This window comes from Cibotium barometz, chromosome 62 (assembly GCF_041138505.1).
Source record: "Cibotium barometz isolate CiBa-2024 chromosome 62, ASM4113850v1, whole genome shotgun sequence".
NCBI classification, from domain to species: domain Eukaryota; kingdom Viridiplantae; phylum Streptophyta; class Polypodiopsida; order Cyatheales; family Cibotiaceae; genus Cibotium; species Cibotium barometz.
In genome coordinates, this window is record NC_141107.1 from 28,035,514 (window position 1) to 28,051,511 (window position 15,998).

The window sequence follows — 15,998 nt, forward strand, 5'->3', positions numbered from 1 at the left end:
AAACATGCGGATACACCATATAAGAAAATCAATTGCATATAATGCAAAAATTGTTTTTTTTAATTCTTAAATATGAAATGAAATAATATTTTTATTTCTAAGAATCATAAATAAAAAATACGACTATTGGTTTTTTTCTGTCGTAAATAAAGTCTATGCAAATTTTTTTAATTCTTAAATATGAAAAGAAATATATATTTTTTAATTTCTAAGAATAAAAAATAAAAACATATGACTATTGGTTTTTATTTTCTGTCTAAATAAAGTCCATGCATAAATGAAACATGCGGATACACCATATAAGAAAATCAGCTGCATATAATGCAGAAATTGCTTCAGTCATCATAAGAGAAAAATGAGCTGCACATAATATGCATATAATATTCACATAATACAGCATATTAGCTAATTAGCTGTGTTGTGCTGTGAACGATAGTTCCAAAAGCACAAGACAGAGGAACCATCGGTGACAGCAGAGCTGACGAAGGGCACGACCATGATCAGGAACACAGTTCCAAAAGATGGCCATGAGCACAAACACGAGCAGAAGACGGGCAAGACAGACGGCCATGAGCACGGTTCCAGAAGCAGAAGACAGAGGAACCATCGGTGAAGGTTGACGACGACCACGAACACAGTTCCAGAAGACGGCCATGAGCAGAAGACGGCCAAGACTGACGGCCACGAGACGGCCAAGACTGACGGCCATGAGCATGGTTCAAGAAGACGGCCATGAGCAGAAGACGGCCAAGACTGACGGCCACGAGCATGGTTCCAGAAGCGCAAAACAGAGGACAAGATAGACATCAACGATGGCATTACACATGTCATAACTATGCATGCAAACAAATCGTTCGTTAATTTCATGCATGTAAACAAAACCTTATTAATTTCTTTTATTAACTAATAAAATTAATAAATGCACCCAGAAAAAAAGGAAAGAAAAATGCATTTATTAATCATATAGTCGACTATAATCATTTATTTATTAATCATTAGCAAAAAAGAGCTTACACAGACCAGAAGATCATGCTTTCTGCTTGATCGCATGCAAATTACGAACAGAAGAAGGTCCTTCTAGGAGGAGTAACAACTCTATTGGATACAGAAGGAGTATGTTCGACATGCACAATGGATCTTGTCGGAGAGTGGGAAACACTTGCACCTCGTTGAAGATTGGATGATGGGAGGGATTCAGTACAAACAAAAGACGATGGACGACGATCTAATTTCATGATATTGCTAATATCATGCATGGCTTTTCTTCTAGGAGGCATGACGAAGAACAAGAGACAGATTGTGAAACTAACATGCACAAGACCAAGAACAAAAGACAGACTGTGATTAAATAGGGCATGAGACCATAACTTGCTGTGAAATAGAAAAGTCCAGTGTTTTCCATACGCCTGAAGAAACCCAGATACCAGGCAGATATTACGACCGAAAGAAGCATTCCGAACAGCCACACCCCACGAACACACAACTATACTAGAACCATCGTTGGAAGACGGCCACGAGGTATATTGAATAGCCACGGTCAGGCAACTGCATTAGAAGCATCGTCGAAGACGACCACGATGATAGCAAATGACGGCCACAACCCGAGCACGAACACGGTTCCAGAAGACAGCCACCCATGAGCACGAAGACGGGAACGACAGATGACCATGACCATCATTCTAGAAGGGAAAAAGAGAAGAGAAGACATGCAGCATGATGGCCTTACACGTGTCCAAATCCATTTATTGCATGCATGCAATGAATGGATTTGGAAGACGACCACGATGATAGCAGATGACGGCCACAAACGAGAAGACAGCCACCCATGAGCACGAAGATGGGAAAGACAGACGACCACGACCATCATTCTAGAAGGGAAAAAGAGAAGAGAAGACATGCAGCATGACGGCCTTACACGTGTCCAAATCCATTCATTGCATGCAAATACAATTCTATAGCTTTGCAACACGTGTAGGATATGGCGCACACGTGGCACTATTGCAGCACTATAGTATGGAGAATAAATAAAATACTCTATTCAAACCTTATTAATTTCATCTTATTAATAAATTTGGGATGCATATTGAGTAGTAGCACTCATATGTAGTCCTTACTATCCTTTTTTGGAAAGCGAAGGGAAAAATATGAGTTTTATGTTTAAAGACAAAGTTTATATTTTTCACGTGTAAATATTTATTTATTTCAAAATTATAAGCATATTAGCACAAAAATGTGCAAGTTTTAAAAAACTGAAATAGGAGGTATTCACTACTGGTTAATTTACTGTCGTCTCTAGGTTTGGTATATCAAAGCTCCATACATTCATGGCGGTCGATCTCAGATCCTGCTAACCTTACCGTGCGCCTGGTAAATTTTCTCTCTCTTGTCACAAGGTATTGTGCATCTTGTTGAAATGATTGTGAACGACAAATTATTGTTAAACAGATGGATGTGTGTGTATATGAGAGAGAGAGAGAGAGAGAGAGAGAGAGAGAGAGGCTTGGGGTTTTCTATGGTGGGTGAACTCAGTTCTGCTGCTTTGTCACGAAAGTGAGAGTAATATACTAGGCCTGTTGTGAGTTCTATGATGGAGAGGTACTGATAGGTGCAAAATTCAATCGAGGTAAATCCCTTACTGTCTAGTCGAGGAATCTCTAAATGAAATACACAGGCTTGGGCAGAAAGACGACTCCCCTTGTGTTACACAGCTGCTGCACTGCACTTGGAGCATCTCGGAGCATGGAATGATTCATAGCTGCTTTGATTTGGTGAAATGTGCTTGGGCACACTAGGAGCAATGTTGGCTGGCTGGACGGTTTTTCTCAAGAAAGTTTTCCTCCTGCTGGGAACCTATGTGGTACCTTGGCATGGCATCTAACCACATGAGTGTGAAGCTACTCGGCGGTATTCTGTTGATGCTTGGGCTGAGGAAGATTATGCATATGTCAATTTCATGGGATTGGCTAGTGTGTTGAATTCTTGTGGTGGTACAAGCAATGGTGGGGTTTGAAGTGAAGAGGCGGAGAATGCACCACCAAACCTGTTGGGCCTTCGGGCTGTCACGTGCACACCTTAATTTGGTGCCATGTAGACATAATTATTCCTTGTAGTCGCCTTAGAGGCAAAGTTAGAGGCCGTATATTGGCAGTTTGGGGCAGTTTTGACAGCCCTATAACGTGGAAAGTCCACAACTTGGGCTAGAGGGGTATGAGATCTCCCTCACGCATGGAGATGCCTAGGATATGCACCAATGGTTGGACATATTATGGGCACAATATTATCACATTTTATGTTCTTTGATGACTTTTGGTGGCCTAAAAAGGGCTGGCCGATGTGAATGCGACTTGCTATCAAAATCCCTATAAAAGCGCAAGTCAAGGATTACTCCAAGAGCTCAGAGTTGCAGAGCCAAGACCAAGGGCTTCCAATCACAACATTTGGATCAGCGAAGTACACCTCTCGTGGAGGATAGTAAGCATGATGTTCATACATAGCATTCACAATTCATTGTAAAGTACTCATTCATTTAGTGATTGGATTCGACGGATCATGGATGGTCATGGTGAAGGCCTCAACAGGCGTGTTGGTGGTATACCAGTGCTGACTGGCATGGTTTGTGGGATTGAAGCCTTGGGGGTGGTTTGCGAACACAAATCTACGGTTGGGAGGTGAGCTCAGATTTAATTCCTTCTATTTGGTATTAATATGGTTGTTTGTGTTTACAAAGATTCTGGTGGATCTTACAGTTGGTATCAGAGCCATCCTAAATGAAGAAGTAGGAATAAGGTTTGCGTGTAATTCTATTGCTTTTGCGGTGAACTCTAGTATTTCTTTTGGTCACCATTTCTATGTTTGATCTACAAGGAAGAATTAGGTGTTTTTTCATGGTTGCTTCCATGATGGAACATCTTGGATTCTAGGCGAGAGAGAGAGAGAGAGAGAGAGAGAGAGAGAGAGAGAGTAGTATGTATGTGTGTGTAGGAAGGGAGGAAAATTGTCCTGGAAACACTAAATTTTGAGCAACCCTAATTTCATTTTCTTCCTTGCGGGTTTGTTGCAGCATAGATATGTGTTGTCGTGCATGGCTGTAGCCTGTCACGTTTTTTTAATAGAAAAGCATGTTGCTATATTGGTTAGACACAAAGCAAGGTCATGTGTTTTGGACAAAAAGCGTGATTTAGGGATATTTTTATCCTTGTGCACATGGGAAAGGCTTTTAAATGTTTTTTTTTTGTGTGGAAAGTACGTGGATTTGTGTTTTTAATTTACAAGTGGGACTAAAGTAAGCTTACCGAACTCGGTGGGTGACGAAACTGTGGAGACGGTCTTCGCGTGGATACACAACAAGGTTTCTAATTCTCGTGCGTGAAGTATAGGTAGGTGGTGCTTTTCTTTGCATATTCTCTTGTCTTTTCTCGCATGAATGCGTCGGTTTCTCTTTAAATGTAGAACGCCAGAATTAGTCACATAGATTATCTTGCGATAGCAACCTTCATTCTCCAATTTTATCTCTTATCCATGGCGGAATGGCTCTATTTTGGTGAGATTTCTATGACCATGTGGAAGACTATCTTCGCAGGTTAGGGGCTCATATGGAGGCTCAACGGGACATGGTAGAGTGGTGTTGGAGGATGGGTCTTTGTCCAATTGATTTTCCTTTAGGTGTACTAGTTTGACTAATACTTGTCTGGTTATTTTGAAGTTGCAAGTTAAGGTTCAACATAATAGATATCCCTCTCTATGATCGGAGGGTCATGAATGAACCATGTGATGTGGTTGGTTCAATGAGTATACTAGGTGTCGTATGGTAGATGAAGATGATGTCTTTATGACATGATTGCCCTTATATTATTTTGAGGATACCTTTGGCTCACATGTATGTTTAGCCTAGATGTTGGATGGTCTTTCACTTAACGGATCAATATATTTGTTGTGTGGCTTCTCATGGGACATTCTGTCCCAATCTTTCTGGAGGAGAGATGCTATAGCTTTGGTATGTGAGAAGACGTTCTTTGATAGAACCTAGTTATCTAGGGATCTTGGATCTATTGGACGGGGCATGTACATTGGGGTGGGCAGATACAAAGTATGGAAAAGGGGTGAATTTCCTCAGTACGATTGAGAACTTCGTTGTGCAGGGATTTAGTGTCTCTTACGTGAAGCAGTGATTCTGTTCCGAGTAATATTTGGGATCTTCTAGGATTCTTCTCTTGCTATTTGGATAGTTGTCCATGGGTCCTTTGTTTCGAATGACGAGCTATTAGTGCTATTTAGAGATTCCCGTGTAGGACTTAAGCTGTGGCAACAGTACTCAGAGACTGGTTAGCCATTTATGGCTATGCTCGGTGCCAGTGAATATTATCCTCGATCTGTCAGGCAACAGAGAGGATATATCATATTTTGGTGGAGTGTTGTATGCATTTGGCACCAGGAGACTATATGATTCGGTCAAATTTGCCTATGATGATGCTAAGCACAGGACTCCAGGCAACAACTAGGTTATGTTTAGTGGGGGTTTTGATAGCTCGGGTTTCCTTGAGACTTTAGAACTTGAAGGTATAACTCTAGGAGTAGTTAACCTTGGAAAAGGGCGGATGGTTTGTACTAATTGCATGAATTTACATTGACAGATATTGACTTGCGCTAGAGGGTTTTTATCGGTAGTGTTCTAGTTTGAACACGGTCTCGATGTCTTATATCAGTGGTGTTCTGGATTGAACACGGTCCAGATAGGAGTATTCTCTAAGGTTATTTATGATGAGAGTGCAGAGATACCTGATAGTTATATGATTCTTGGATAGGGAAGTATTTGCTGAACATCCTCAGTTTGTTGGGCAAACAAGTTTGTTGGGCAAACAAGAGGGTACATTAGGTTTTGGAGTGTTGAAGAATGCACAAGCGGAAGCATAAACTGAACAAGAGAGAGAGGAGAAAGAGCTTGTGGACAAGATCACCTTTTATAATAGCAAACAGCTTTACAATGGCAATAGCCAGCAAGAGATGTTGACAGTTGAACAATGTGCAAGGGATTGAGTAATGAAGTGCACAATGGGAGGCCTCCTTTTATAGTGCAGTGTGGGAGCTGGCAGACTGCTCATAGAGCTAGCCAACAGCTCCATGACTCCCTAAAATAGGAGTAAATGAATAAAATACCCAAAATGGGTAGAGCCCATAAATACATTGAGATGCACTAATTCTAACACCCCCTCTGTAGCTCATAGTGTGCAAGAGGCTGAAGAAGATAACTTGATGAAGATGCAACCATGGACCCTCCAGCACCGCGAATACTGGAATCACCCGCCAACCTGTTTCCTCGAAACAAAATGCCACCATGAACAGCAAGGAACTTTGCTTTGCTATGAATTCCCACACAAGTGTGCAGTGAACTCCAAGAATAGATGATGAGTTGTTGGACACACCACGCCCATAATCCCCAACAGTGGACGGAAAACACATCACGTCCAGAAAGCCTCGAACAATAAACTCGGAACAGATCCAGTTCATAATCTCTGCTACACAAAAGATAACCATGTCTTGCCAGATGTCTAATGCTTGGAACTCCGTGTCACGGTTCCCATGCACCAGTAAGTGGAGTTGCAATCAGTTCCCTCTCCTGCCCACAAGCCTCCTTTGGCTGGAAGCACATGGGGGGAACTGCATGTATACTAGAGGAGTACACCACCTGGGTCCTCGTGAGTCGGAAGCGCCGTGGGAGCCCTAGATGTGCTACTAGAAGAATCTGTATCATTGTCATTTGTCGTGTCTTTGCCCTTTTTTTGAGATGAAGACTTGCCCTTGGTCTTGTCCTTCTTCTTGGACAAACAATCCTTGGACAGATGTCCTCTCTTCCCACAACAGAAGCAGCGACTCCAACCTTTCTTTTGAACTGAAGTAAGTGCGTGATTAGAACTGTTAAGAGACACCTTTATCTTACCCTGAGAAACAAGGGTGGACTCTTTCTCCAAGAGTAGGGAGCTAAGATCATCAAAATTCAACTGAGTGGTTGTAACCTGGCACCACAAAGCTTGAGAAACCACATCATACTCCGGGAGAAGCTTGGTGAGGATAAGTGCAGGCAGTTAAGCAGAGGACAAAGCATCACCCATCGCTAGTAATTGGTCATGGATAACCTTGGCCTTCATGAGGAACGACTGCATAGAACTGCTTGCAGGAAATAACAAACCGTAGAGTTGCCCTTGTAAAGTAATTGCCCTCACGAATCTCGAGCAAAGAGATCCTCCAATTTAGACCATACTTGATGAGCCGCGGGCGAGAGTTTGCACAGCGATGGGACCTCCTGTGTGATGGTCCGCACAAGCACTGAATGCGCCTTCAAATCACGACTCTCCCAGTCTTGTAATTCCGCAAGGAATTCATCCTCTTGATCCTTTTTTCACCTCCTAGAGTTTTGAGGGCACTCGGGCTTCTTCTCATTGCCCTGATCAATATCCCACAAACCCTTGTGGATGAACCAGATCCGCAATTGCAGCTTCCAATGAGCATAGTTGGGTCCGTTCAACTTGTCATCCTTGTTCGTGCAAGGGGGAGTTATATCCATAGCAACGAAGAACAAAAATCTCAGCACTCCAAAACTTCTCTCAAGTGCTTTCCAACGAAGCGAGACTCCTCCAGAACCAATCAGCCCCCTCTCAAATTTGAGAGAGAAAGAGGCTGGACAGCAGCAAAATAGTCCTAGAACCACCAGGAACCTCCTACCGGAAGGGCAAGGACTTGTGGAGGAAGGAGATGTTGTCTGGCAACACCACATGCAAGAAACTCACCACCAATTGATACGGGAGCAGAAAACGCAGCCATAGCTCCTCAACTTGCTTCTATAGAACAAAATGCAGCCAAAAAGGGCTGGCCGACAGCAAGAGAGTGGCTGGACCAGAAAGCGCAGCAGGATAAACAGAAAACGCAACAACTGGACCAACAGTTGGTCTAGTAAGGGGTGCCTCAGAAAGGAGAAAACCACGCTCCCTGAGATCCCTCCCCCCCCCCCCACCGTTTCCGTTTGCCCTCCTCCCTCGTGCTTCCTTTCTTGGCTTCGCCCCTTTGCCTCTGCTTGCCCTACATCCTCTATGTGCACAGTACCCCCTCCGCCGGCCTCTGCCTTCGTTCCCCCTCACCTCCCCCCCCCCCCCCCCCCCCTTCTGCCCCTTTGCTCTGTTTTCTGAAGCCTCCCCCTTCTCCTTTGCCCCCCTCGCCTATCCCCCCCCCCTCGTTTTCTGCCCCTGTGCCTCTCTCCTCCCTCTCCCCTCTCCGCCTTCCCCCCTCCGCTCTGCCGCCTTCAGCCCCGAGCCGTGTCTGCGAGGGCAAAAGGATGGAAGGACCAGAAATACGAGCGGTCAGAGTAAAACCACACAGCATGAAATATGTGAGTGAATATATATAAAAAGGTGAGTGCAGATATGTACAAGAGCCCTCATATGAGAGGTGACTCTGAACAAAAAGAAGACCAGTGCAGAAGCAGAGAAGAACGTCGGAGCTAAAGCACGGTTGATGATGATGGCTCGCGTTGATGTGAGGCAAAGCACTCCGAGGTGATAGTGGCAGCGGAAAAAGGTAACGTCAATGACGATGATGGTGGTGCAAGCTCCGGTGACACGGGTGCTGCGTACCTGAAGCAGAGGGGGCTGCCGTCCCGAGTGGTGTAAGCTCCGGTGACACGGGTGCTACGTACCTGAAGGAGAGAGGGCTCAATCCCGAAGTAGCAGAGGGGGCTGCGGTCCCGATGTAGCAGAGAGGGCTGCTGTCCTGATGTAGGGCTGATGTGAGGCTGAAGATAAACGCTGATGTCAGCCCAGATGTAAGCGCTGAAGACAGGCTGAAGTAAGGCTGATGTCAGCCCAGATGTAAACGCTGAGGTAAGCCTGATGTAAATGCAGATGTAAGCCTGAGGACAGGCTGATGTAAATGATGTAAGGCTCAAATGATAAGCGCTGATGTACACCTGATGTAAACGCAGATGTAAGCCTGAGGACAGGCTGATGTAAGGCGCTAAGAGGGCTGCAGCAAAACGCAGGTGTCTGCTGAAGCAAAACGCTGGTGTAAGCTGATGTATAAACGTTGATATGTGCTCTGAAGTAGGCGCTGGCATATGCTGAGGTGAAACGCAGATGTGAGCTGATGTAGGCCTGATTCAAGCGCCAGAATACAGCCTGATGTTGGCTGATGTGAGCCCTCCAGATGGCGGCCTGGACCAGCAGAGGAAAACGCAGAGTGAACCCCTAGTGAAGGCGGCCAGATGGTACCTGATATGGCGATGAAGTGGTAAACGTTGATGAGGTATGAGGCAATGCTATTTATAGCAGAGAGGGGTGCTGGTCGGTCACCATAAAGGTGTAGGCCAGCAGCCAAGATAAAACCTCAAAAATATAAAATATAAAATAATCCAGAAAATCCCTTTTTAGGGCTGGAAAAGTGCTGTTTCTTCATAGTGTCTCCCTATTCTCGCAGGTTTTGAAAGCCGCCGCTGCTTGCATCTCTTTCTCCGAAGCGGATTTTCAGGTTCTCGCCACGACAGTTGCCTCTCTTGAGGCCTCCACCATGGTCTGCAAAATTGTCGGTAGCCGCCCTGCGCACGAATAGCTTAGGGATCTCTTTTAGGCTAGCCTCATTGGCGAACCTGTGAAGATCACCGATATCCACCCTTTGGGGCGCGGATACTACCAGGTGGAATTTGACTCATCAGCGGCGTTAGACCGGGTCATGCAGGTGAGTCCCCTTGCACTGCGTACGGCGTATGCCTTCTTTGCACGGTGGCAACACGGCTTCGATCCAGCGCCTGACCCATTGGCTGGCGTCTCGAGTTTCCCAGTGACAATTTGTTTTCTAGGCCTTAGGAAGGAGTACCTTCCTCTTCTCCTGGGTGATTGGTGGTGCCATCGGGAGAGTGATGGATTCCCCTCCCACTGCTGCCTCGGTCCTTGTGCGGCGGGCAGTTGGGATTCCATCTCTCTGCATTTGTGTAGCCTCATCGGAGGCCGTACCGCATTGTATATCTCTTCCTAGCCTCTGGGGCGACCCCATACAGCAGCGCGTGGAGTATTCAGGCCTCCTAGACCAATGTTTCATTTGCTGGCAAATAACCAGAGCTTGCCCTCAGCGGCAAGCCAGGAGGCCGTCCCGACTTGTCCCCCCCGTTTCTTGTGTTGATCCTCATCAGGGGGCAGGGAGAAAGGCTGGCCCTTAGAGGCAGCAGAACCCCAGGCCCCGACTCCGGATCACCCAGCCATCGGAGAGTGGTGGATGGCTGGCCCGCGCTCGGGCTGCTGGACGACCACTTGTGTTGAGCGTCGCCGCCGTGCGCGCTAGACTGGCAGATCTCAGGAGGATTCGGTTTTGTCAGAGAACCGTTATGAGCATTTATCTCAGGATTTTCCCGTTGGCAGTGTGCCCTCGCCAGTCCCGGAGAGGGCCCCTCCGGCCCCACCAGTATGGCGACCGTTACCTCGATGAGATCCCCCCCCCCCCGCTCCCTAGTGTTCTGAGAGGGCGACTGGCCTCTTTGAGCCCTCGGTGAGCCTGTCCCCACAGCCGTCCTCTCCGATGGATCTCTCCCAGCAGCACCCCTTCCCCGCCTCCACCCCTCTGCCCCCCATCATCGCCTCCCCCCCCCTCTCCCTGCTTTGTCACCTTCTTTACCCGCTGGGGTTCCCTCCGCCCCGCCCTCCCCCCCCTTTCTTCCCGCGCCTCTTTTCTGCCTCTCTAGAGTGAAAGAGCGCACAGAGCGAAGGCAAAAAAGGGGCACTAGTGTGCTGAATAGAGAGTGCAAGAGAGAGAGAGAGAGATATGGACTTTTCTGCCTCTCTAGAGTGAAAGAGCGCACAGAGCGAAGGCAAAAAAGGGGCACTAGTGTGCTGAATAGAGAGTGCAAGAGAGAGAGAGAGAGATATGGAGCAACTATGCTGAATATAATGAAGCAAACCAGTCCCAAGCAAGAGACACTAGAAGTCTCATAAGTGAGGGAGCAAAATATGTACAAGACTGAATGAAAAGTGAGAGGCCAACCCCACCTATTTATAGGTGAGGAGAGCCGGCCGACTGGAGCAGAGGAGCTGGCCGACTGGGAAAATACCAAACGGGCTAGGAAAAATCCCAGAAAAATATATAAAATAGGGGTGGCCAGCCCACAATCAAGGGCCATGCAAAAGGGACCAAAAGGACACGAGAAATGGGCAAAAATTGGGGATAAATGTGCTAACACCCTCTCTCAGCACCAGATGCTGAACATACTCCGAGAAGTCGAAGAAGTCGTCCTCTGTCAAAGACAAAAGAATGCAGCAACAACAGGTACCAGGAAAGTTAAGACTGGAGGCACGGATCATGTGCGAGCCCATTTGTTGGGGGTTAGAGGCAAAGGCATTTCTGTTTGCCCTACAGTGTCAGGAGCAGATATCATACGATTGCAAGCACTTGCAGATAGACTTGATGCAGCAGGGAGTCGGCCCTCTGTTCTTGATCCTCGAGGTACATCATCATTAGCTACACCTGCAAGCGTGGCATCTTCAGTGAGTGCATCTACCCCATTATTTGGGGCTGCTCCACAGCCATCCGCACATGGAACAAATGCTTCCTAGACCCAGGCTTCACGAGGTCCAGTGCAGGCTAGTCTTGTGGCATCATGGCACCCTGGGAGGAGGGCACAAGTAGATGCAGCAGTGGCACGGTTTTTTTATGCTGCAGATGTTCCTTTGGTAAAGGCCCGCAACCCATACTTCGCAGATATGGTGAAGGAGATTGCTTCTTTCGGACCTGGCTATGCTCCACCCTCATCCGAGGCATTGCGCACTACACTTCTAGCCACAGAGAGGACGGCCATAGAGGATGCCTTGGGACCCATTCAGGATGTATGGCGTAGATGTGGCGTCACTATCATGGGTGATGGTTGGAGTGACACTAGGAGTTGCTCCATTCAGGGTATCCTTGCGTACTCCAGAGGATCTAGCTTTTTTATTAAAGCTATTGACAATTCAAAGGTGGGCAAAACTGCAGAGAGATTGGCAAATATTTGGAGTGAAGCCATTGATTACGAGGGTCCCAATAATGTCATCCAGTTTGTTTCTGGTGGAGAGAACTAAAACAGGGCAGCAGGGAGGATCATTGAGGATAGGTACCCACATATTTGCTTCACTCCTTGCATGTCACATGGGCTCAACAATCTCCTCAAAGATATTGGTAAGATGCAGTGGGTGGAGCCTTTTATTGAAATGGGCAATCACATTGTTTCATATATCACTCGCCACCACTACATTTTGGCTGTATTTCGACAGAGATCCCCAAAGGATCTCTTAAAGTATTCAGATACACACTTTGCATATAATTTCCTTATGCTGAAGCGTCTTTTTGAAGTGAAGAATCATTTGAGGCAGCTTGTAGTTTGTGAAGAGTGGGATGCATGGCGAGAGCAGTGGCAGGTATTCGATGCAGGTCCATAGTTCTTGATGACACTTTTTGGGACACTGTTGAGGTATTGTTGCAGGTTGTGCGGCCAATCATTCTTATGTTGAGGCTTCTTGATGGAGATGAGCCTTGCATTGGCAAGGTGTACGAGGGGATGGACAGGATGATTGAGAGAATCCTATCTCTACAGACTTTGGATGGGGGTAGGAGACAGGAGCTATCTCGTCTTGCGACAGGCAGGTGGACAGAGTATCACTCTGCATTAGAGGCTGCTGCATTTGTGGTGGATCCAGAATTTCAAGGCAAAGGACAAGAGACAGATGCAGAGGTTGTGCAGGGTTGGGAGGATATCTTGAGGAAGCTTGTACCCAGTGCAGATGATAGGAGGGGGGTTCGTGAAGACCTTTCCTTCTATCGACAAAAGAGAGGCCTCTTCGCTTTGCAGGATGCACAAAATGATAGGTTCAAGATATCCAGTGCATGGTGGTGGGAGGATTATGGGGTAGATACACCATTGTTGCAAAGATTGGCCATTCGAGTGCTTAGCCAGGGTGCTAGCTCCTCGCCATGTGAGCACTTATGGAGCAGTTTTGGGAACATTGCAAGCAAGAAGAGGAACAGGCTTGGTGTCTAGAAGGCAAATGACCTTGTATTTGTTAATGCGAACTTGCGTTTGCTTAACAAGTTCAGGGCTGAGCATTGGATTTTGCCTTGATCTTGATGACAATGATGGTGAGGATCAGCCAGAGGGAGAGGATGATGTGGAGCAGCATGAGGATGAGCAGATTGAGGGATAGCCTGGACAGGAGGATGAGATCCCACTTGGTGATGACTAGTCTTTGACTCACCAGTTACCTTGGCCCTTGAGGCTAGTTTTGTACTTGTCATACTTGATACTTTTGTCATGACTCATATGTCCATTGTACTCAGCTTTTTCAGCTATTATATATCCTCATGCGATGTACTTTCTTTTCAGTTTCTATTTGGAGTCTGGACCCTTTAAATTTTTAATGTTTAAGACTTTAAAGTTTAATCTTGGATATTTTAAATGTTTTGTCATTTTATGTCATATGCTGACATGTCATATGACGTGGCGTTCCCCGACGTTCCCGATCCGCTCCCGTTCCCGTTCCCGCTCCTGTTCCAGCATCCGACGTTCCCGTTCCGCGGTAACTATGGTGGGAATATGCTGTAAGAGGGTGCAAGAGGGAAAGGCATCAACTAGAGTCTAGGACTGTAGCTTGGGCTCTCCTCAAGAAAAAAACGCACAATCTCAGAAGTAGTGTCCACCACAGGTACCAAGGGTGCCACCAAAAACGAACTGCCACAATCCCCCTGCGCACAAGGGAATGACCACCGGAGAGGAAAACGCAGCCAAAGAAAGGCTGCTGTCCTGAAAAAACAGGCTGCCTAGATCCAAACTCCACGTGGAATAAAACGCTGATCAGAAAATTACCTTATGGCTGCAAGCGGTGAAGCCAAGCTGAAGATGCTGTCCAAAAAACGCAGCAACAAGGAGGCTGCAAATCTGAGAAAAAATGTAGAGGAGAAGGTGTAGAAAATAGGGCTGAATCTGGGGCAGCAGAGGAGTCACTGAACCGGGAGCGATGATACCATGAAAGAGTGCACAGAGCGGAAGCAAAAAAAGGGCACTAGAGTGTGCTGAATAGAGAGTGCAAGAGAGAGAGAGATATGGAGCAGCTATGCTGAATATACTGAAGCAAAACAGTCCCAAGCAAGAGACACTAGAAGTCTCATAAGCGAGGGAGCAAAATATGTACAAGACTGAGTGAAAAGTGAGAGGCCAGCCCCACCTATTTATAGGTGAGGAGAGCTGGCCGACTGGAGCTGAATAAGCTTGCCGACTAGAGCAGAGGAGCTTGCCAACTGGGAAAATACCAAACGGGCTGGGAAAAATTTCAAAAAAATATATAATATAGGGGTGGCCAGCCCACAATCAAGGGCCATGCAAAAGGGACCAAAACATAGTCACAGGGGATGGAAGGGACGACTGCTTGGAACGGAGGGACGCCGAAACGGGACGGACAGGCGACGGGAACGGCAGGGGACGGACGGACGTCCCCTAAGAGGTGTTTCTCACAGGGGACGGCGACGGGGACGGCTCAGGAACGGGGACGCCGGTGGGGGATGGTTCTGTGAGGGGACGGCAGGGAGCCGTTTGTAGCCGTTGCGCCCGTCGTTTATAGCTGTTGCAGTCGCGTTTCCAGCTGTTTCTAGCCGTCGCTTGCTTGGGCCTTGGCCCTTGAGCCTTTGAGGCTTGGCCCTCTCTCTCTCTCTCTTGCCTATCTATATAAGAACAAGCCTCTACAAGGCTACAAGCACACACAACTCTCAAGCTTTCAAGCTTCTTCTAGCTTCCAACTTCCAAGTTCCAAGTCTCTCACACAAGGCCCGCGGGCCGCCGCCCTACTATCTAGACTCTCTCTCTCTCTCTCTCACCTCTCCCTCAAGCCTCTTGAGTCTTGAGTCTTCCAACTTCCAAGCCTCTAGGCTCTAGGCCTCTCTCTCTCTCTCTCTCTCTCTCTCTCTCTCTCTCATTCCTCAAGGCTCAGAGTCAAGCCATCTTCAACCATGGCATCCTCCTCACGTGCCGGGGCTTCCCGTAGAAGGACAACGGGATGGACATGGTGGGAGGAGGTTAACTACACCCCATCCGCTCATGGAGGTGGTTCTCGGCCATGGGTATGTAAGCTTTGCCCGTACTGGCGAACGGGTGGCGCCGACAAAGTGCGAGCCCACCTCTTGCATGAGAGTGGGCATGAGGTGAGGTTTTGCACGAATGTCACGCCCGAGAAGAGACGGGAACTTCTTGACAAGCTTAGCGTCTACGAGGTGGTAAAAGCGACAAGAAGGACACCACGAGGGGCCGTGAATCCCGCGATGATGGGGAGAGGAACTCAAGCCTCTACAATGGAGTCATGTGGTGGATCGGGATCATGCACACCATCACCTTCACCATCAAGTCGGAATGTTACTCCATCCATGACGCCGGCACCCTCCATCTCCACGGCCTCTCAACCATTACGTGGCCCACGATGACAATCTACACTTGGGGAGAATTGGAACCCCAAGTTGAAGGAGGAGGTGGATATGGCGGTGGCCCGCTTCTTCTTCCACGACCACATTGCCTTTCAAGCGGCTAGGTAAGTGCAATCGATCATTGCCAATTCATCATTCATGTTTTCATCATCCTAGTCCCCTTCTCATTAGTAAATTACTTTCTTGAATAGGTTGGAATACTTCAAGGTCATGGTTAAGAAGATTGGGGAGTATGGCTCAACCTATACGCCTCCCTCATCCGAGAGCTTGCGCACTACATTGCTCGAGAAGGAGAAGCGCATTGTAGAGCAAGCGGCCGACAACACAAAGCGGCAATGGGAGAGGAACGGAGTCTCCCTCATTGTGGATGGATGGAGTGACACCTGCAAGAGGAGTATTCACGGCATGGTTGCATATTCCCGCGGAGAGATGTACTTCATCTCATCTCATGATGCATCCGGCACTGGGAAGAGCGCGGATGTGCTTGCGGCGGAGTGGGCTACCACCATGGAGATCGTTGGCCCCAAGCATGT

At 47.3% G+C, this 15,998-nt stretch overlaps 1 protein-coding gene across 3 annotated transcripts in view; it reads left to right on the forward strand.

Annotated features, from left to right (window-relative positions):
* The first annotated feature begins 2,249 nt into the window (after window positions 1–2,249).
* Window positions 2,250–15,998, forward strand: part of LOC147604321 (uncharacterized) — a 34,129-nt gene continuing 20,380 nt past the window's right edge. For 2 of the 3 annotated variants that reach the window (XM_086795445.1, XM_086795446.1), the window contains exon 1: window positions 2,445–3,668. In XM_086795445.1, coding sequence (XP_086651571.1) covers window positions 3,550–3,668 — 119 coding nt within the window. In that variant the 5' untranslated portion in view covers window positions 2,445–3,549. Of the gene's footprint in view, window positions 2,368–2,444; window positions 3,669–15,998 lie in introns of those variants that run through there. The other variant, XM_086795447.1, reaches the window with a different exon arrangement.